Source organism: Somniosus microcephalus, chromosome 2, assembly GCF_052327205.1.
Source record: "Somniosus microcephalus isolate GS21.2 chromosome 2, FLI_Smic_1.0, whole genome shotgun sequence".
Classification (NCBI taxonomy): Eukaryota; Metazoa; Chordata; class Chondrichthyes; order Squaliformes; family Somniosidae; genus Somniosus; species Somniosus microcephalus.
The window spans coordinates 223862452-223885554 of record NC_140988.1 but is presented as its reverse complement, the minus strand read 5'-3'; the positions used below and the strand labels follow the sequence as shown (position 1 = coordinate 223885554).

General features: G+C 44.2%; 1 protein-coding gene across 1 annotated transcript in view; it reads left to right on the top strand.

The window, feature by feature from the left end:
- gabrg1 (gamma-aminobutyric acid type A receptor subunit gamma1) overlaps positions 1-22485 on the top strand; it is a 277968-nt gene extending 255483 nt beyond the window's left edge. Inside the window, exons 8-9 of the mRNA XM_085969629.1 lie at positions 8944-9149; positions 19522-22485. Of these exons, the coding sequence (XP_085825755.1) occupies positions 8944-9149; positions 19522-19794 (479 nt within the window). The 3' untranslated portion in view covers positions 19795-22485. The remainder of the gene's footprint in view (positions 1-8943; positions 9150-19521) is intronic.
- The last annotated feature ends 618 nt before the right edge of the window (positions 22486-23103 follow it).

The following is a 23103-nucleotide window of genomic DNA, read 5'->3' as shown; positions in this document are numbered from 1 at the left end:
CTCATGTTGCCTTTGATTCTTCTGCCAATCACCTTAAATCTGTGTCATAGAAACATAGAAACATAGAAGATAGGAGCAGGAGCAGGCCATTCGGCTCTTCGAGCCTGCTCCGCCATTCAATGAGATCATGGCTGATCATCCAAATTCAGTACCCTGTCCCTGCCTTCTCCCCATATCCCTTGATCACTTTAGCCTTAAGAAATATATCCAACTCCTTCTTGAACATATTTAATGAACTGGCCTCCACCGCCCTCTGTGGCAGAGAATTCCACAGGTTCACCACTCTCTGGGTGAAGAAATTCCTCCTCATGTCAGTCCTAAATGGCTTACCCCTTATCCTTAGACTGTGACCCCTGGTTCTGGACTCCCCGGCCATCAGAAACATCCTTCCTGCATCTAGTCTGTCCAGGCCAGACAGAATTTTATAGGTTTCGATGATATCCCCTCTCAATCTTCTAAACTCCAGTGAGTATAAGCCCAATCGACACAATCTCTCCTCATACGTCATTCCTGCCATCCCAGGTATCAGCCTGGTGAATCTTCACTGCACTCCTTCCATGGCATGACCATCCTTCATCAGATAAGGCGACCAAAACTGCACACAATACTCAAGGTGCGGTCTCACCAAGGCTCTGTACAACTGCAGCAAGGCATCCTTGTTCCTGTACTCGAACCCTCTTGCTACGAAGGCCAACATACCATTTGCCTTCTTAACCACCTGCTGCACCTGCATGCTTACCTTCAGCGACTGGTGCACAAGAACACCCAGGTCTCTTTGCACTTCCCCTTCTCCCAGTCTATTGCCATTCAAATAATAATCTGCCTTCCTGTTTTTGCCACCAAAGTGGATAACCTCACATTTATCCACATTATAGTGCATTTGCCATGTTCCTGCTCAATCACCCAACCTGTCCAAATCGTACTGGAGTTTCACGACATCCTCCTCACAGCATACCTTCCCACCCAGCTTTGTGTCATCTGCAAATTTGGAGATATTACATCCAATTCCCTCGTCCAGATCATTAATATATATTGTGAACAGCTGGGGTCCTAGGACCAATCCTTGTGGTACCCCACTAATCACTGCCTGCCAATCGGAAAAGGACCCGTTTATTCCAACTCTTTGCTTTCTGTCCATCAACCAGTTCTCTATCCAAGTCAATACCTTGCCCCCAATCCCATGTGCCTTAATTTTGCACGCTAATCTCTTATGCGGGACCTTATCGAAAGCCTTCTGAAAGTCCAAATACACCACATGCACTGGTTCTCCCTTATCTATTTTACCAGTTACATCCTCAAAAAATTCCAGTAGATTAGTCAAGCATGATTTACCTTTTGTAAATCCATGTTGACTTTGTCCGATCCTGTCACTGCTTTCCAAGTGCTCTGCTATTCCAACTTTTATAATGGACTCGAGCATTTTCCCCACTACCGATGTCAGGCTTACCGGTCTATAATTCCCCACTTTTTCTCTACCACCTTTTTTGAATAGTGGGGTAACATTAGCCACCCTCCAATCCATGGGTACCGTTCCAGAGTCTATCGAGTTCTGGAAGATGATCAGCAATGCATCTACTATTTCTAGGGCCACTTCCTTAAGTACCCTAGGATGTAGATTATCAGGCCCTGGGGATTTATCGGCCTTCAGTCCCACCAATTTTCCTAACACCATTTCCCTACAAATACTGATTTCTTTCAGTTCCACCCTTTCATCAGACCCTATGTTCCCTGGCATCTCTGGGAGGTTATTTCTGTCCTCCTTTGTGAAGACAGAACCAAAATATGTATTTAGTTGGTCTGCCATTTCTTTGTTCCCTATTATAAATTCCCCTGATTCTGCCTGCAAGGGACCTATGCTTGACTTCGCCAAACTTTTTCTCTTCATATATCTATAAGAGCTTTTACAGTCAGTTTTTATGTTCCCTGAAAGCTTACTCTCATATTCTATTTTCCCTTTCTTAATTAATCCCTTTGTCCTCCTTTGTTGAATCCTAAACTGCTCCCAATCCTCAGGATTATTGCTTTTTCTGGCCAATTTATATGTCCTCTCCTTGGATCTTATGCTGTCCCTCATTTCACTTGTAAGCAACGGTTGAGTCACCTTTTTTGTTTTATTTTTATGCCAAACTGGGATGAACAACTTCTGTAGTTCATCCATTCGGCCTTTGAATGTTTGCCATTGCCTATCCACCATCAACCCTTTGAGTGACATTCCCCGATCAATCCTACCCAACTCGCTCCTCAGGCCATTGTAGTTTCCTTTATTTAAATTGAGGCCCCTAGTCTCTGAGTGAACTACTTCATTCTCCATCTTAATGAAGAATTCGATCATATTATGATCGCTTCGACCCAAGGGGCCTCGTACAACAAGATTGCTAATTAATCCTTTCTTGTTACATAATACCCAGTCTAAGATGGCCTGATCTCTGGTTGGTTCCTCGACATATTGGTCCAGGAAACCATCCCGTAAACACTCCAGGAATTCCTCCTCCACAGTATTGTTACTAATTTGGTTAGCCCAATCTATATGTAGATTAAAGTCACCCATGATGACTGCTGTGCCCTTATTGCACGCTTCTTTAATTTCCCTTTTAATGCCATCCCCAACCTCTGCCTTACTATTTGGAGGTGTATATACCACTCCCACTCCCACTAACGTTTTCTGCCCCTTAGTATTTCTCATTTCTACCCATACAGATTCCACATTATCAGAGCTAATATCTTTCCTTACAATTGTGTTAATCCAGGTGACAACTCTACTCTATGTCCCGAAGGTCCCGCCAAGGTGTGAGTGTCTGCACTGGTGCAGGGTGCGCTTAATTCTGCTGACAGAGCGCCCTCAGAGGTTGCAGCTTCCTCTGAGGAGTCTGGAAGCTCAGGCTCTTCCTCCTGGACAGTGGGGACGGGGGCTCTCGATGGTCCTGTGGGGGAGTAAAGGAAAGAGTTAGAGATGTGAGGTAAAGGTTGCATGCACATTGAATTGTGCAGATGATCATAAGTCAATCTGTTAGAGCATCAGAATCATTATCAGTCACTCATGCAACATCAATGAGAGAGATGCCAAACTATTCTGTCACCAGCTTGCTGTGATGTGTCATCTGTCCGTCCCCCACTTGGGAATCCTCCTTGATCCAACAATTTCCAGGGCCGCCTCCTCCGAGGTGGTGAGCTGGGCTACTGAGGGTGGCCCTCCTCCTGTCCTCGCTCTTTCCCTCTTATTGTGGGCTCTCTTTTCCTGCAATGAGGGACACAAGTGGAGTTTGAGTGAGAATGAAGGAGTGAGTGTAGAGAATCCATAGTATAGATGCTTAGAAGGAGACAAAGGGCCCTCCCTGTGTGTTGTAAGTTGTTGTCATTGCGTTACAGTGATAGGGGGTGTGAGGGCTGCATGGTCGAATAGTTAAGTGAGTTTGACCATAGAGAGAGAGGCAATGGGTAAGGGTGTAAGGATGTTATTGTCAAGTGGGATGTGGAGGAAGAGGTTGGCAAAGCAGAGTGCTGGTGAGGAGAGGTGATGGGGATGTGATTGAGGGTGATGAGAAAGTCATACTCACTTTTCCTGTGCGGAGAAGGTCATGAAACCTCCTCCTGCAGTGCAGCCAGGTTCTGCGGCACATAGAGATGGCATTGACCTCCTGTTTGTCTGTTGTGGTGGCTTTTTTCTCCCTGAGGAAAGGAAGAGCACCTCCTTATTAGATCTTGCTCCCTGCACCAGAGCTTGGAGGGAGGGCTCATCCAAGCAAGGTGCATACTTTTGCTTGCTGGTGGATATGGTCGGTAAATTAAGTCTTTCATACAATGTCCAAAGTGTTTCCAGTCTCCAGAAGAAGCAAGGCTAATTGCAGGCCTTAAATCCAGCAGCACTGATGACGTCATCAGAGGCGACTTTCAGGATGGAAAGACTAATTGGGCCAGGGGGTCCCACACGCTGGAAATCAAGTGCCCAATTAGGGGAAAATCGCACTTTTTTCCCACTTCACATCGGAGTCGGGGTCCTGACACGAAAACCACCTGACACGCCCAAGCCCGACCCCAATGGCAAAATCGAGCCCTATGCCTCTATTTATAAAGCCCAGGATCCCGTATGCTTTTTTAACCACTTTCTCAACCAACTCTGCCACCTTCAACGATTTGTGCACATATACCCCCAGGTCTCTCTGTTCATGCACCCACTTTAGAATTGTACCCTTTAGTTTATATTGCCTCTCTTCGTTCTTCCTACCAAAATGTATCACTTTGCACTTTTCTGTGTTAAATTTAACTGCCACGTGTCCGCCCATTTCACCAGCCTGTCTATGTCGTCTTGAAGTCTATCATTATCCTACTCACTGTTCACTATACTTCCAAGTTTTGCGTCATCTCCTACTGTAACATACTCCACTTGTCCTACTTCATTTCCCAGAACCAGATCTAACACTGCTTCCTTCTTTGTTGAACTGGAGACATATTAATCGAGACAGTTCTCCTGTGCACATATCAGAAGTTCTTCTCCTTCCCTACCCTTCGCACTATGGTTTTCCCAGTCTATGTTAGGGTAATTAAAGTCTCCTAATATTACTACGCTATTAGGAGCGAGCCTTTGGCTCAGTGGTAGCTTCCCGCCTCTGAGTCAGAAGGTGCAGGGTTCAAACTCCACTCCAGGCAGTCCCGGCGAGTGGAGTTGGAGCTCCAGCTCTGAATTCTGGGTTGACAACCAGCAGGATACTTGCGTCCGGTGGGTGTGGGTGGCACCCCCTTATCGTATAGGTTGTGGGAGTCCATAAAAACCCTCCCGCCATATAGGACTAACCACCCTCTCGGCTGGTATAAAGATGGTTACAGCCATGGAAGGAGCATCACACTGTTAATCAGCCTGTGAATCCGTCCACTACTTCACACTGTTCCCTAAGGGAAGAGCGAGATGATGAGGATGACTACTCTATTTTTGTTACACGCCTTTGAATTTTGCCAACAAAACTGCTCATCTAACTCCTTCTCACTGCTTGGAGCTCTATAAAAAAAAATTCCAACAATGTAACAGCTCCTCCTCTGTTCCTCAACTAAGGCCAAATAGATTCAATCCTAGAGCCATCTAGTAAATCCTTTCTATTTAGAACTGTAACATCATCCTTAATCAATACTGCCACATCCCCATCTCTTTTTCCTCCCCTATCATTCCTGAATACTTGGTAACCAGGAATATTAAGAACCCATTCCTGGCCTTGCTTGAGCCATGCCTCTTAAGAACCCATTCCTGGCCTTGCTTGAGCCATGCCTCTTAATGCAAACACGTCATAATCCCATGGAGCAATTTGTGCCTGCAGCTCACCAACCTTTAGTTACACTACGGACATTGACGTACATACAATTCAATTCTATCCCTAAATTCTTCTGCATCCCTCTTCTCCTTTAAGACCCTTCTTAAAACCTACCTTTTTGACCAAGATTTTGGTCCCAGCTCTTATACTCTCCTTCTTTGGCTCCATGTCTACTTTTTAGTTATGCCTCTGTGAAGCACCTTGGGATGTTATTCTGTGTTAAAGGTGCTATATAAATGCAAATTGTTATTGTTGCTGTACTAGATTGCTTTAAAACTACATCATATTTCCACAGTAGTACTGGGGTGTATGTCTAGCAGGACAAGACATATGCCCTGACCTCGGTGGTCATTTCCATCTTTTAAGCAGGCTCCCAGTCTTCACTAGGAAGTGCCTCTGGATTGGTGGTGGAGTATTGTTGGAACAGACTCTGAGACCTACCACAGTGTACCACCCTATCCCCAACCTCTCTTTCCTCTCCAAAGTCCTTGATCGTGTTGTCGCCTCCCAAATCCATGCCCATCATTCCCAGAATTCCATGTTTGAATCCTCCAATCAGGTTTCTGCCCCAGCCACAGTACCGAAATGGCTCTTATCAAAATCACAAATGACAGCCTATGTGACTGTGACAAAGGTAAACTATCCCTCCTCATCCTTCTTGACCTGTCTGCAGCCTTTGACTTAGTTGACCACACCATCTTCCTACAACGCCTCTCCACCGTTGCCCAGCTCGGTGGGACTGCCCTCACCTGGTTCCATTCTTGTCTATCCAGTCGTAGCCAGAGAATCACCTGCAGTGGCTTCTCTTCCTGCTCCTGCACTGTTACCCCTGGTGTCCCCCAGGGATCTATCCTTGGCCCCCTCCTATTTCTCATCTACATGCTGCCCCTCAGTGACATCATCTGAAAACACAGTGTCAGTTTCCACATGTAGCCTGATGACACCCAGCTCTATCTCACCACCACCTCTCTCAACCCCTCCATTGTCTCTAAATTGTCAGACTGCTTGTCCAACATCCAGTTCTGGATGAGCAGAAATATCCTCCAACTAAATATTGGGAAGACTGAAGCCATTGTCTTCGGTCCCCGCCACAAACTCTGTTCCCTAGCCACCGACTCCATTCCTCTCCCCGACAACTGTCTGAGGCTCAACCAGACTGTTCGCAAACTTGGTGTCACATTTGACCCCAAAACGAGCTTACGACCACATATCCATGCAATCACTAAGATCGCCTATTTCCCTCCAGAACAACGCCTGATTCCACCCCTGCCTCAGCTCATCTGCTGCTGAAACCCTTATCCATGCCTTTTTACCTCTAGACTTGACTATTCCAAGGCACCCCTGGCCGGTCTCCTACGTTCTACCCTCGGAGCAGAGAATGCTTCATTCATAAGTTTGACAGGAAGTGCTGTCAAACTTAGAAATACTACGAGCCCCAAAACATCACTAAATCTTCAAATACATTTTTAAAAAATCATCACATTTTTTAAATAAACTATAAATTACATGAAATAACTATTTTAAACAATAATTTAAATTTTTGAAAAAATAATTTTATTTTCTAATGGGGCTAAAAATAAACTTACCTTTCTTTAAAGCATTTAAAAATAATAAACCTGTGGAAAAAATGTTTTAATTTTAATTAGTTCACCATTTACCTTGTAAAAAGCAGGCCTTATGACTGCTTTTTAAATGTGTAAATTCTGGAGACTTACCCTCCCGGGAAAACCTGCAAAAAAAACGCAAGTTCAATGCGCACGCGCAGCCTCTCCTGCGCACGCGTTCGAACTCTGAACCCCTTCTTTCAGGGGAACGGAAGTGCCGGTTTCCCGCGCATGCGCAGTGCATGCAGGAAACCGGCACTTCCATTGGGCCTACGGGTGAGTACCCCGTGCATACTCACCCGTGGAGACCCGAAGTTCTGGGCCAATATCTCCTTATTTGGCTCTGTGTCAAATTTTATTTAATAACGCTCCTGTGAAGCGCCTTGGGACGTTTTACTACGTTAAAGTTGCTATATAAATACAAGTTGTTGTTGCTGTGTAGGGGTGTCAGTAGCCTCCAAACTGCTGGCAAAACAGACACATTTTTTCTTAAAATGTTTCCCCTACTTGCTACAGCATGTGCACTGCCTCCCTCAGTGGGTGAATGAACAGGCTTTTGCCACTGCAAAGAAACTCTTGCATCTTCATTTCACAGACAGAAATGCATGAAATACATCCCTAACTTTTTCATCATCTTACAATATATCCACGATATATGGTGTTCTGTAAGCAAATGTGCCCAGGCAGCAGAAAATAGGGAATTGTAAAAAGAAATGAGGACATGGTCGAGCACATCCTTGAGCTATTTTTCATTTCAGGTCTCCCAAATAAAAAATTTAGTGGACAGGAAATCCCAGCCCTTTATTTTATTTTTAGCCCCGCAACATCAGCCTGATGCCTAAACTTATAATCAGGGACAGTTTTAACTTTGGTTAAACACTTTTACAAGTTTAAGAATAAGCTAAGAAACTCAAGCAGTGGAGTCCTTGAAATTCTGACCAGATGATCACAAGTTTGAGCCTGGGCAATATCTGATGCTTCAATTTATTGCCTTGGCTAGCTGAGTTTTGTCACTTCTTGGGCAGCCTTTTATAATGAAACATATTGTGGTAGTGTGGCAGGGAAAACTAACTTTGACTAGTTTGTCCTCCGTCAATTATTTCTCCAGCTGCTGCCCATTGCAATGCTAATAATAGCAGCCATGGAGAGTTTGAATTCTTGGTTTTCCCACCGTTAACTGGAGGAAGGTCATAGAGCCATTACGGCACAGAAGGAGGCCATTCAGCCCATTGAGTCGGTGCTGGCTCTCTGTAGAGCAATCCAGTCAGTCCCATTCCCCCGTTCTATCCCCGTAGCTCTGCAAGTTTATTTCCCTCAAGTGCCTATCCAGTCTCCCCTTGAAAACATTGAGTGTCTCCGCTTCCACCACTTCCGTCGGCAGCCAATTCCAGGTCCTCACCACTCGCCGTGTAAACAAGTTTTTCCTCACGTCCCCCCTGTATCTCTTGCCCAAAACCTTAAATCTGTGTCCCCTAGTCCTTGTACCATCAACTAGTGGGAACAGCCTTTCCCCGTCTAGCCTATCCAAACCTGTCATAATCTTGTACACCTCTATAAAATCACCCCTCAACCTCCTTTGCTCTAATGAAAACAAATCCAGCTTCTCCAACCTGTCCTTGTAGCTAAGATCCCCCATCCCCGGAACCATTCTGGTAAATCTCCTCTGCAGCCTCTCAAGGGCCTTCACATCCTTCCTAAAGTGTGGTGACCAGAACTGGATGCAATACTCCAATTGTGGCCTTACCAGCGCTTTATAAAGGTTCAGCATAACTTCTCTACTTTTGTACACAATCCCTCTATTTATGAAGCCCAAGATCCTATATGCCTTGTTAACCACTCTCTCAATATGTTCTGCCACCTTCAGGGACCTGTTGTGTGTTAGCAAATAGCCTGCAACAATGGTGTTTGAGACAACCAACAAAAGGAAATTGAAAGACACTTGAATGGACTTTGTTTTCTGATTCAGTACTGATGCATTTTGCAAATTGAAGGCAAAGTTTCACGTACTCCATGGAATTTATAATAATTTCCATGTTTACCAGGTATTACTACAGTTCTAACTATGACGACACTAAGTACAATTTCCAGGAAGTCGCTGCCAAAGGTATCCTATGTGACTGCCATGGATCTCTTTGTGTCTGTTTGTTTCCTTTTTGTCTTCGCTGCCCTCATGGAATATGGAATCCTGCATTATTTTGTCAGCAACAGAAAAAGCAGCAAAAAGAAGAAGCAGAAAACCAAACCATCAGTAAGTTTTTTTTTAGAAAAGCTTATATTATTATGGATTTTCAGTAAGATATCAGATTTTGTTTTTTTTAAAAAAAAAGCAAATTGAATTTTAGAATATGATACAATAGCAAAATACTGTGGATGCTGGAAATCTGAAATAACAACAGAAAACGCTGGAAAAACTCAGCAGGCCAGGCAGCATCTGTGGAGAGAGAGACAGAGTTAACGTTTCAGGTCGAAGACCTTTCGTCAGAACTGGAAACAAACAGGAAAAGGAACAGATTTTAAAGCAAGTTTAGGGGCTGGGAAATGGGGGAGGGGGTGAAAGAACAAAAGGGAAGGTCTGTGATAGGATAGAAAGCAGGAGAAGAAAAGAAGTATTAAGAGATATTCAAGGCAAGAGGAGATGGTAATGGGACAGGTTAAGGAATAAAGGATGGCTCTAGGTGGAGTGTGAATTGTACTGGCAGAATGAAAGACAGCTGCCATGTGGGGAAACAAAAAGCATAAGCAAAAAGTGTGGATAAAAAATATATATGTGATAGGGGCCAAGGTTATGATCTGAAATTGTTGAACGCTATGTTGAGTCCAGAGGGCTATAAAGTACCTAATCGAAAGATGAGGTGCTGTTCCTCGAGCTTATGCTGAGCTTCCGTGATACAATGCAGGAGGCCGAGGACGGTGAGGTCTGAGTGGGAATGGAGCAGTGAATTAAAGTTACAGGCGACAGGAATATGATGCTTGGGCCTTGAAATTACACTGTGAAATTATTAGTGTACAAACACTTGACATGTTTGTACAAAATCCCTTTGCCTATTATTTTAAGGGAAGCTTCAGCCGTAAGCATTAAACCAAGGACCTGCCTGCTCTTTCAGGTGAACGTAAAAGATCCCATGGCATTATACAAAGAAAATCACGGAATTCTGGTGTCCTGGATAACATTTATCCCTCAAGCACCACCATTAAAAGATTTGGGCCTAGAAATTGCTTACCTTAGCGCCACTGTTAATGCCGGTTTTCAAGAAAAAAATGGCGGTCACCTCACTTCCAGCGCGGGACACGGAGGCCGCCATTTTGGTGAGGGCCATAGCGCTGCCATTGACAGTGCTGGCCTCTGAAATGTAAATTAGCAGATGCAACGCCTGACTTAACACCATGACTGCCAACTTGGACATTTTCGCATGGCATAATGCCAGGTCCTAAGCACGCACAGAAAAGCATGTGTGAAGCAGCCCTGCAAAGACGCTTTCAGCTTCTTAACTGGACACACACACACATCTTTCAGGTAAGTTTGGATTTAAACATTTGGACTTAAAAAAAAATATTTTATTGAAGTAATGGCTTGGTGCAATAGATTTTAAAAGTTTTTAAAGTGTTCAGGGAGTGCTGCTGGACACCTGCAAGGCTTCAGTTGGTAAAGAAAGGCCTCTGAGAAGACAGAAAATGCTGAAAACTCAGCAGGTCAGGCAGCAACCATGGAGAGAGAAACAATTAACGTCTCAGGTCGAGATGCTGCTTGACTGGCTGAGTATTTCCAGCATTTTATGCTTTTATTTCAGATTTCTCACATCCGCTCGCAGATGGAAGAGGGAGGCGCTGAAGAGGGAGGCGCTGAAGAGGAAGGCACCAAAGAGGAAGGCACCAAAGAGGAAGGCACCAAAGAGGAGGGCACCAACGAGGAAGGCACCAAAGTGGAAGAAGCAGAAGAGGAGGAGGAAGTGGAAGGAAGCAAGCAACCCAGACAGCTCCTTTTTGGCCAGAATCATCTGCCTGCAGTACCAGTAACCACAACTCCAATCCCCCTTTCAACATTTGTCCCACACCTTACCTTCTGTTACTGACCATCACAGCATCCTCTTAGCCACAATGTTGAAATAAAAGTCAGCACAAACTTTCCAATCTAACTTTATGCTGCTATCCATCCACTATGACATCAATAAGCCAGCTAAATACCCTTGTGCATTCCCTTAGTGACTGTCTTGTGTGTGCCTTTGCCTATCCTAGTGACATCATGCAGTGCTACCCTAGTAGCTGCAGCATGGCTGGTGGAAGGCTGCTGACTCTCAGTGGGGGACACTGCAGATGGCGTTGCAGGTCTGCCTCGAGGAGCTGGTAGCTGTGAGTGTTAAAGCGAGTGATGGTGTTTCTTCTTCTTCGCTCTCCTCTTCTATAATTGGTCAACCATTGGCTGGGCAGGCTGGACTTCTTGGGTGTGTGAAATGAGGAAGGCACAAGGGTGGAGTTGTGGTGAGGGGAGGGCGGGAACGCTTGCTTACACCATGCGCACCTAGTAAATCAGAAGATATTGTGGGATGAAGGGGAAGTGGGATGTGAGCAGAAGGATAATGTATGAGGATAGAAGCCTCTTGTATCCTTTCAGCCCCATCGCTGGCCAAGGGCTCAGCCATGCCACTGCCAAAAATGGCCAGCACCGTCTCCTCCAAGTGGGTGAGGTGAAGCTAAGAATGTGAGGTGTGCCTCGTGTTTGGTACAGATTGTTGGTAGGTGAGTGATTTAGGGGTGCGGGGGGTGGTCATGCAATTAACAGTGTGTGAGGCTAATGGTGCAGTTGGTAGGAGACGGCTTTTGAAGATGTATTCAATGACCTTGACCACTGGTCTTTGGGCACTGGAGCCAGGTGGTGGGGGCGACACTGCTGGCAGTGACAACCTCGGTGATCTGGTCCCACATCGTTCTTTCTGGAGGGCCTCCTGGCCCCTGTGGGTAGAGGACCTCTCTTACAGTGTTGACCCCCTGCACAAAGCTAGAGTGCTGCATGTGAAACCCTGGGTGCCCCTTCCCTGGCTTGTTGAGCCATTTGTAGCACTTTTACCATTTTTTTTACATGCAGAAGGCAGTTCCGCTTTAAGAGCTGAAGACTGCCATTTCGGAATTATTTTTTTTAAAAATTCAGAAGGCAGTTGAGCTCTAAGGGCTAAAGACTGCCTATTTTTAAATGATTTTTATTTTTTTAATTTTAGAAGGCAGTTCCCCTTTAAGGGATTGACACTACTTTCTAAATGACAGGCTGGCTTTAAGACAGTGCTGCCTTGCTCCATGGACGCTATGGTCACGATACATTGGGCCACCTGCTGAGACTACCACCCCAGAGTGTTGCACTGCAAGTTATGTGCTGTGCAAATGTAAATCAGCAGGCAGCACCAAAATACCAGTGCTGCCTGCGCTCTTAGTGCTGGCGGCCATTAAGTTTGGCTCGTGGTGGCATCGGCATGCTTCTGGCCATTATCTGGTCATTTATCTTATTGCTGTTTGTGGGACCTTGCTGTGAGTAAATTTGGCTGTCGCCTTTCCCTACATTACAACAGTGATTACATTTCACAAGTATTTCATTGGCTGGGACACCCTGATAAATGCAAGTTCTTTCTTTCTAAAGGAAATATTTGAAATGGGTTAATATCTGTTAAAGTAGCAGACAAAGAAACTTCATCTGCAAGCTTTAAGCATTCGGATGGTAATAATCACATCGCAATTTCAAGACGTTGATGTCCATCCTTTTGGAAACGTTGTCAGCAGAAATTAATTTTGCATTGTAATATAATTACAAAGTATGTTTTCATTATTGAAAGAGGTTATTTGGGATAAGGTTGTTGAGTCGTCCACTGAACACACAATATGGACAATCCATTGCACTGTTCCTGTCATCTTTGTAACTGAGATTTTTTGTAAACCATTGTGGCCAGATGTGGACTGATGTGCCACTTAATGAGTTTTGTTGCATGTTGTTAGAACATTGCATATCAAATCTTGAAGCAGAAACTAAACCAACGTGTTTAAACTGTGCAAAATATGGGGGCTTTATCCCAGGCAATGTCTGTAACCTGCCCCAGTAATATGCACAGACATAGCCTTCTGTTTCCTCTCTGATGTGGCACTGAATTTAAGTGTTGTAATAGCTATGTTGTGAATGTCCTCAGCTTCAAAATAATTAGGAAACCATTATACTTATCTACTTCTATCTGCCATTTCACTTCTTAGTTTGCGTCTTTAGAATTACAAGTCTATCAGCGTCAGATACAAAAATCTCTAAAACCGGTTTTACGAGAATATTTCAAATGATGTTTGGGTGACAGCCTTGGCTCAGTGGTACCACTCTCTCCTGGGAGTCAGCAGCTCGTGGGTTCATTCTCGACACTTGAGCACCTACTCTAGGCTGACACTTCAGTGTAGTACTGAGGGAGTGATGCACTATCGGAAGTGTCATCCTATGGATGAGACCTTAAATCAAGCTTTCATCGGGCCTCTCAGGTGGGGGTAAAAGATTCCATGGCACTATTCGAAGAAGAGCAGGGAAGTTCTGGTGTATTGGCCAATATTAATCCTCCAACCAACATTGCCAAAACAATCTGGTCATGTATATCATTGCTGTTTGTGGGACCTTGCTGTGCACAAATTGTTTGCCCATTTCTTACATTACAACAATGACTACACTTCAAAAGTATTTCATTGGTTGCGAGGACATGAAAGCCACTATATAAATGCAAGTTCATTTTTCATTAAGCAATCAACTTCAAAAAATGGCTGCCAGTTGCTCAGACTTATTTCCCTTAAAGTCCTTATAATCTTTGGCTGAGCTATAGCTAGAACACTATAACTATTTAGAGGAGTGGTGAACAGAAAATGGACATTACTAGCTTAGTCAATTCGAATCATGTCATTTATGTAGCAGTTCAGGAAGCACTACTTGTGGATTCCACATGATCCTAATGTTCTGACTCCCCTCTAGACGTGGACAAATTGTGACATATGGGGAGAACCATGAATGAAATGAAGACAAAAGAAATACAAGAGAAAGCAAGGGCATTTATCCACTGATCTCCTAGTTAGCTCACAATGTACAAGCACATATATTTCATGGAAAGAATCTTAAACACCAGTGACAACACAACTCCTCTTCACTGATATATTTTAAAATCTACACTAAATTTAATTAATGTGTTTTTCAAATCATAGAATCTTACGCACAGAAGGAGGCCATTTGGCCCATCATATCTGTGCCAGCTCTTTGAAAGAGCTATCCAATTTAGTCTCACACCCCAGCTTTTTCCCATAATCCTGAAAATTAGTCCTCTTCAAGTAGATGTCCAATTGCCTTTTGAAAGTTCCTATGGAATCTGCTTATGCCATTTTTTCAGCTAGTATGTTCCAGATCTTAACCCTTTGTGTGAAAAAAATTGTCCTCATTTCCCCTCTTGTTCTTTTGCCAATTATTTTAAATCTATGATGTCGGGTTACTGACCCACTTGCAGAGGAAACAGTTTCTCCCTACTTGCTCTATCAGAATCCCTCATAATTTTGAATGCCTGTATTGGGTCTCCCATCACATTCTCTGTAAGGAGAAAAATACCAGCTTCTCCAATGTCTCTACATAACTGAAGTCCGTCATCCCTGGTAAACCTCATTTGTATCCTCTCCAAGGCCTTGAAATCCTTCCTAAAGAGCGGTGCCCAGAATTATACACAATACTCCAGCTGAGGCCTAACCAGAGATTTGTAAAGGTTTAGCATGATTTCATTGTTTTTGTTTTCAATGCCCCTATTTACAAAGCCAAGTATCCCATACGCTTTCTTAACAGCCTTCTCAACTTTTCCTGCCACCTTCAAAGATTTGTGAATATGTATCCTAAGCTCCCCCTGTTCTTGCCCCTTCCCTTCAAAATAGTATCATTTAGATTATTGGCACATATAGAAATTACTTGTGTAAGGAAACAATTAGGCAATTAGGTTTTCAATGTTGGTGTGGTGTCAGAGCAGATGATATCCATGTGATTTTTTTCCCCTCAAAATCCCTTAAGAAAATTATAACAATATATGGCAACACATTGCATTATGGAGTCACTTCATGCTGCTGATTTTCCCACATGCCAAGTTGTTGATCTAAGTCATGTTGATCTAGTGTGGGAAGTTCCACGCACAGGATAGACATTTCCCCCAGAGAATGGGAGAAAACTGAAGGGTAAGACGCCTAGAAGCTTTGTTTCAGAGTTGCACTGGCAGAAGCCTAAGGGTAGGCCGTGTATCTGCCTTCTCACCCATGCATGATGATTGGTGCAGGGACATCAGAAAGGGAAGAGAAAATCTGTCATGGGTCAATTTAACAAACGCAGATTAAGGCCGCGATTTTACCCTCGGCGGCGGGTTGGAGTCGGGTTCGCTGTCGGTTTAATCCACTCTGCAATAATGATTTTGCCTTAAGTGGGCTGATTAAGTCCGTCGTGCGCGCTACACGGCCCAATCAGTGGGTTCGGGTCTGCTGCTCGCCTTTGCTGACGTCTGTCAGCCAGCTGCATTTAAGGGGCCCATGCAGCATTGTGGTTTTCCATTCCTATTCTGCTGCTTCTTGGTGTGGCACATATCGAAATGACTGCTTCAAGACCAAAGCCATCTCCCAGATTTGAGGATGACTCCCTCCATGCTCTTGTGGAGGGAGTGAGAGGGCGCCAAGAGGTACTGTTCCCCTCAAATGGACGGAGGAAGCCTCCTCAGCAAACCAAGGCAGCCTGGCTGCAAATTGCTGAGGAGGTTAGCGCCAGGTCTTTGTGTTCATGCACCTGGGTTCAGTGCAGGAAAAGGTTCAATGATCTGCTATGCACAGCAAAAGTGAGTATAACATCACACTTACCTTCAATCTGCTCCCCATCTCTCCTCATCACCAGCACTCTGCATTGTCAACCTACTCCTGCACAACTCAACATACCCTTACATCCCTTGCATCCTTAAACCATCCCTCTCTCTATGTACAGAATCACTTCACCATTCTACTATGCACCCCTCACACTCACTATCACTGTTATACAATGACAACAACTAACAATGCACAGGGAGGGCCCTTGGTATTGGCACCTCACTCCATCTTTGTCTCTCTCTAAGCACCTATGCTATGGATTCTCTACACTCACTCCAACTTTCTAACTCAAACTCCTCATTGCAGGAAAAGAGAGCTCAGACTAAGAGGGAGAGGGGCAGGACAGGAGGGGGGCCACCTTCGATTGCCCACTTGACCACCGCTGAGGAGGCTGCTCTCGACATCGTCGGAGGTGCAGAGGAGCTGGAAGTGGGGGACGGTCAGACGAGTGCAGTAGAGCAAGCTGGTGACAGAATAGATTTGCAACTCTCTCATTTAAATTGCATGAGTGACTGATATGGCATCTGATGTTCATACAGATTGAGTTCTGATCATCTGCACAATTCGATGTGCCTTCTACGTTAATATCACATGTCTAACTCATGCCTTTACTGCCCCACAGGAGCATTGAGAGCCCCCCTCCCCACTGTCCAGGAGGAAGAGCCGGAAGATTCCTCAGAGGAAGCTGCAACCTCTGAGGGTGTAGTGTCAGCAGAATTGAGCGCACCCAGCACCAGCGCAGAGACGCACTCCTCGGTGGGTCATTCGCGAGATAGATTAGTGTTGTCACCTGGTGTATCACAGCTCACAAGTGAGCATCAGCAGATGGTGGAGACAGGGACAGCAGTGGAGAGTCCTCGTCGGAGGCCGCAGGGCACTCCTAGCTCTGCTCAGCTGCATGTGGACCCTGTGCCTCCGGGGCCATCCAGAAAGAGAGCGGTGCTGGAACTCCAGGAACAAGTGCAGGAGTCTCTGACAGGTTTTGCATCCAGGGTTACTGCGAGTGTGCAGAGAATGGAGGGGTCCATCTCAAACATAAGCAATGCCATGATGGAGGCAGTGGCGCATGAACATGCCGCCATGGAGAGGGTGGCAACCTCCTTGGAGGACATAAATCACCAGACTCAACAGAGCATGGTGACTCTTCTAAATAGATGGTCTGCTATGGAGGATAGATGGGCAACTATTGAGGCGAGACACCAGGGGTACATGGATGTCCCCATTATGAGGATTGTCAGTACAGAGACGGGACCTCATGACCCCACTGATGTGCAGTAAGTTGCTCTCCAGCTACTTTCTAGCAGTGAAGTGCGGGCAACCCATGAGAGGGATGTTGGTGGTCGACAACAAGGAAGTGTGGGCTCCTCTCCAAGCGCTCACACTCCCATGCAACTGCGGAGCCCTCGGTCAGAGCCCCAGATTCCTCACCCAACTGAGATGGCATCTCAGCCCCTGCACAGCCGCAGGAGGAGCAGACTGTTGCCGAGCCCTCCCAGGCTCCCAAACCCGCCAAAGTTGTTGAAGCAGGAGCAGGATTGTGCAGATGTCAGCGACTAGCTCTCACGAAAGTCTCAGCCTCCTTTGGCACTGCTCAGTCATGTTGAGGAAGCTCATCCTCTGCCTGTAAACCCTGTGTCGGGGGTATCTCCTGCGACGAAGTGCAGCCCTGCGCTGACGCCCTCTGCCCTGTTCATCATCAGGTGGCTGAGGAGGAGGTTGGCGCTCCTGTTGTTGGTGCTGCTGCTGCTGTGGCTGCTCTTCCTCCGATTCTGAGGACCAGGATGAGAGGGTATAAATGGTTCCCATTCCGCTAGTATATATCTCAGTTGAGGAATAGATGTTTTAAGTGCTCAGTCAATGTGGGGAGAGGGTTTTCCAAGGCGGTCACAGTGCATATGGATCTCAGCTTAAACACTTACAAGCTCAATAGACCTGCAAAATGTGTTCCAACACCTCAAACCACAAAGTACTGTCATCTGAAAGTCAGCCATGTTACAGGTCCACTTTTATGCTCCGGGTGCAGCTGTCAAGTATTCAGTTAGTTGCTGAACCCGGCACAATCAGCTGGTGCGTTTGCCGAACGACGTGGAACACGCTGAAAATGTCCTAAAATGGGAAGAACCTGGTAAAATGTAAGCAGTTAACAAGCTGTTAACTGCCTTAAGTGCCTCTCCTGCCACTTGATGTTGGGTCTGATCGGGACTCCCAGACCCGACATTATGCAAAGCTGAGTGGAGGTGAGAACCCGCCGTCAATCAAAACGACTTTAACCTCTGACCTGCCTCCAAACCCGCCCTCTGAGCACTGGCAAAATTGTAACCTAACTCTTTTCCTCAAGCTGTAAGCTGACATAGCCACTGAGATATTTTAAAGACTTGCTCATACTTTTTATTGGACTGGTATTTCTATGTCATTGGCAGGAGGGTCGGTAACCAGAGAACACAAATTTAAGGTAATTAGCAAAAGAAGCACAGGGGAGATGAGAACTTTTTTTATGCAGCAAGTTGTTATGATCTGGAATGCACTACTTGAAAGGACGGTGGAAGCAGATTCAATAGTAACTTTCAAAAGGGAAGTGGATATATACTTGGAAAGAGTTGGCACAGGCACAGTGTGCCAAATGGCCTTCTTCTGTGCTGTATGATTCTATGGGGGGAGTTTTAACCTAACAAAACGGGTAGGTTTGGAGCGTGTAGGTAGTTAAATTGTTAAAAATCGGAATCCCGACCTGAACCCGCCTTAAGGAATATGGGGATCAGGCGGGGAATTGGAGTTGAGGTCGAAGATCAGCCATGATCTTATTGAACGGCGGAGCAGGCTCGAAGGGCCATATGGCCTACTCCTGCTCCTGGTACTTATGTAACCCGCCCACTTCCAGTTTTAAAGGGCGCGGGACGGGGTCGGACAGCCAACCCACTGCCAGATGGCAGGACGTCAATTTAAATATTACTATGAGGCTGGAAGCCTCCTCTTTAACCTGCATTTTGTGATTAACTGCAGCTGGACGGGTTTTATATACATCGTAAAACCCGGCAGTTACAGGAAGGTGATGACTGCTGCATCCAGTAGGTAAGTGATTTTACACTGTCCTCCTGGATCCAGGGTCCCTGCCTAACCCACACCCCACGATTGGAGACCTCCCCACGAGGCCTCCGATCATCTTCTCGGACCCTCCCCCCGCTATCAACCTATCATTGGTTGGCCCCGATCTTCCTCACTCCCCACCCCGGTCCCTCGCTGGCCCCAACCTTCCTTCTCCCACCCCGCTGATCCTCCAGAAGCTGGCACTGGCCCCCACCCGATCCCTCCCTTCCTCCTTCCTCTGTGTGGCCTTCCTCCTCCGCAAGCCTACCCACCTGCAGCCAGCCAGCCTCTCCCTCTGGTTGACTGTGGGTGGGAAACAGAGGCTTCAGATGCAATTCAGGCCCTGCCATTAAAGTCGGCAGGGCCTGCGGGAAGCCCCAGCTCCCGGGTTTCCCAACCGCTTTGGAGCCGCCCCGCGCACCCCCCCCACCCGTTGCAACCTGCTTTCCCCATAAAAATCCAGCCCTATGCTTCATTGAAGTGTCAAGATTGATGCTCGATGAGCTGCAAATTCTGTCAGCATCTACAATTCAAAGATGCACATGGTTTTCTTCCCTCTGTGTTTCTGAGACAATTATTAATCTTTGTTATATTGACCTTTATGGAATTCAAAGCCGAGCTGAAAACTAAGATTCATTAATATGATCTTTTCAATGTATTTGCAGAAATCACCTGTTATTAATGTCTGTCCAGGATCAACATTAATTCAGGTGAACAACATTGCACACCTACAAGAACATGATTATGGCTATGAATGTTTGGATGGCAAAGACTGTATCAGCTTTTTCTGCTGCTTCGAGGAATGTCATACAGGAGCATGGAGACAGGGTCGAATACATATCCGTGTTACCAAAATCGATTCCTACTCTAGAATATTCTTCCCTACAGCATTCAGTCTGTTCAATCTGGTTTATTGGATCGCATATCTTTACCTATAAAAAAAGTTCAGTGACTTAAGAAGAGGATGAATAAATCTGCAGTGGTAGAATTTTAGCCTGTACAATGTTTGATTGTGTTGAAATCATAAAAATGCACCGGTTCAATATTATTTAACACTTTCAGCAAAAGAAGAATAATGTGAAAAAGTCATTTTTCTATCATGATTATTATCTTTGAATCAGTTGACTTACTGCCAAATGTGCAGATTACCTTGAATTCTTGTGCCATATACACGAGTCATGCACATTTTAAAATAATGATATTTTTCAAGATGCAAATTTGATAAAATACATACATTTATATTCATTGTAACACTTGCATTTTTGTCATATGGCAGACAGCTGATAGATAGGTGACCACATTGCATCTTGGGCAGTTTCAACACAAAGCAGAGATTTCTAGGGTAAATCTGGAGAAAACCCAATCAATCATTCGAGAAAGAACAATTTAGTTCTGACTATGAAATGGAATTAAATCTAATCTAAATGGGAACACTAAATGTCACATGCTCAACTATGAGCTACAAACAAGCCCATTTTCTGCTCAATACGTTTACTCTAATTTATGAGACTTTGTGGTATTTTGACCAAAAAATTCAAGCCACTAACTTGTAGCACATTTTCAAACTGCAGTTTTTACAGTGGTGTACACTATACTGCATAACTAAATTATGTGATTTCTAATAAGGTATTCATACAATATATGTAAAATTCAACATAAAACCTGATTTAGATTGTCAATTAATACATTTCTGATGTTATCATGATTTGCTGATCATATTTGCATTTCATAAAGACTAAGTGCACTTAACATCAATGTGATCTTGGTCAGCAACTTGTGATATGACATAAAGGCATTATCCATCTTGGGGTGCTGTTACATTTAGAGGGATGCAGATACTGCAGGCCGCAAATTATTTCTTAGCCCAGGGAGATATTTGCCTGAATTTTATTTGGGTGACTTCACACTTGAATTACATTACACAGTTTGTATCAATTAAAGCAGTTTCAGCTTTGGATCAATGCAAACTGTGTATTATAACTGGCTAATAATATATCAGGTTTTATAACATAATTTAAGTGTCTTCAGTCTAGTACCCTGGAAAGTCCTGTACATATAAACTGCCCAGGAGATACTGTTCTACATGTTGTGCAGCCATACTAGGTTCTAACCCCATAAGTATGCTTTATGATGGATAACACAAGTCCTTAACTGCAATTGAAAATGAGGATTTAATTTTGAAAACAAATATAAAATATATCTATAGAAAAATTGTACAGCTTCTCTAAATATTACCATAATCCAAAAATACAAAGTAAGGTGGATATTGCCTTTTTATATTTAATAGGAACCCCAGCATTATGTTCATTCCTGATATGTATATAAAGGGAAGTGAGCAATAATAAATACAAATATGTTTTTTTGATGTATAATGCACACACGTTAATGTGGATGTAAGCAAATGTTTTTCACTATTAACCAAAATGCCCACATTAAATAATACTACTTTTATATAATCTGATTTATTATCTAAGCTCAGTACCTAAATCCAACAAACTAAATGATTCCTAACGTTTCACCATAATTCAGTAATATAGACATTTCACCCAATAGGGAGGAGCTGCTGAATTTCGACACATGGACACAATATAGAGAATGCCATTAACATTTTATACAACAAATATTATATTTTATTATTCAATTTTTGTCACCAACTCTTCAGTTCCTTTCAGCTTTCATCTTCCTTGCCTGAATATCTATAATATCAGATGATAGTAATAGTTATTCTAGAGAGCATTTAATGAAAATGGCATCAGGTTAAAATGAAGAATGGTGCCAGCACACTTTTATTCACAGTGTTCCTAACCTACTCACTGCTAAACTTACCATAAAACAGAATACTCCAGGAATACGTGTACTTCAACTTGTCCTATATTGTAAGCACTAAATTAAAACAAATAAATAGAAAGAAGCCTAATACCCAATCATAGAACTGGAAAGACAGATTTATCTTTCCTCTAGCTATCAACTGCTTACTTACACCATACTTTGGCATTATGCTATTCTACCAGCAAATTACTGTCTAAGAGATTCTCTCCACCAAGCTAAAAAGTAGAAGTTTACCCATTGATAAATACTGACTAAGGTGGTGGCAGAGAGCATTTGCTCCCTCAGTCCTATTTTGAGCATGCAGAGCTCCCTGATTTAAGATGCATTATCTCACCAATAACATCATGATTGCTATAGGTTTGTTGCCAACTGCCCAATACATTTGTTGCCTAGATGCCTAGTACATATAGCGGCATTTGCAAAAAGGAAGTTTCAGGAGAATGGTGATGATTGAATTTTTGCTTTGTTCACAATTTCACGCGTGCCTGTTCAGGGACAGGGCTGTACAGCCCATTCGGTTAATATGTGATGGCTGTAGGTGCCCGTGCTGGATTGGCTGGCAGGTCACATGGATAGGGAGGAGGCAGGACAAGCAAATGCTGTGATGGTTTTGTTTTGAATTGTAGAACTCTGAAAATTGTTCTTCAATTTTGCAGGACTCAATCATTTCATTAACCTGTTCTGGTCACATAATTGATATTATTTGATCTGCAGTTGTGCCATAGTGTACAGGGGAATGACTGAACATCTGCCTACGTGGCAGTAACATTTTAATTTTCATCAATAAGGGCCCAAGCAACTTAAACAAAAAGAGGCACTTAATACTCAAAATAAAGCATGCAAACCTCAAAGGAAGCGTTGGCTTATGGAGGGTCACGCGGCAGGTGAGAGGAACTTGGATGTGGCTGTGGCAGAGTGAGGCTCCTTGAGGAAAGCAATGCAAGGCAGAGCCTTGCCTTAAGGTGGGAATCAATATTATTTTGTTATCTGACCATCAGTAGTGTTGGATCTATCTGCTCCACAGTTCTGCTGCACACAAATTGCTGCCTATCAACTGATCAGTATCATCTAGAGTTATCTGTGTTTATATGGCAGGCATGTTTCTATATAATATTTCAATTATTTATCTATAAGCTTCTAAACTTCTGATTACAACTACATGTTGATTGGATAATTGTACAACTCAAGTGACTCTTCTAGATGATCCTGTTCAGATAGCAATCTCCTTTTATAAGCAGGCCCTGTGAGATCAGAATCCCTAGGCTCTACAACTAAGGACAGAACTAAACTGGATCTCCAGGCAGCAGGTGCCCTCCTTTCCTGCACTTCAGATTTGAGGTCAGCAAATCTAACAGTTCTTACTCTGGTAGCCTCCATTTTACATTGAAATTGTATCATTAACCCCAGCTTGACCTCCA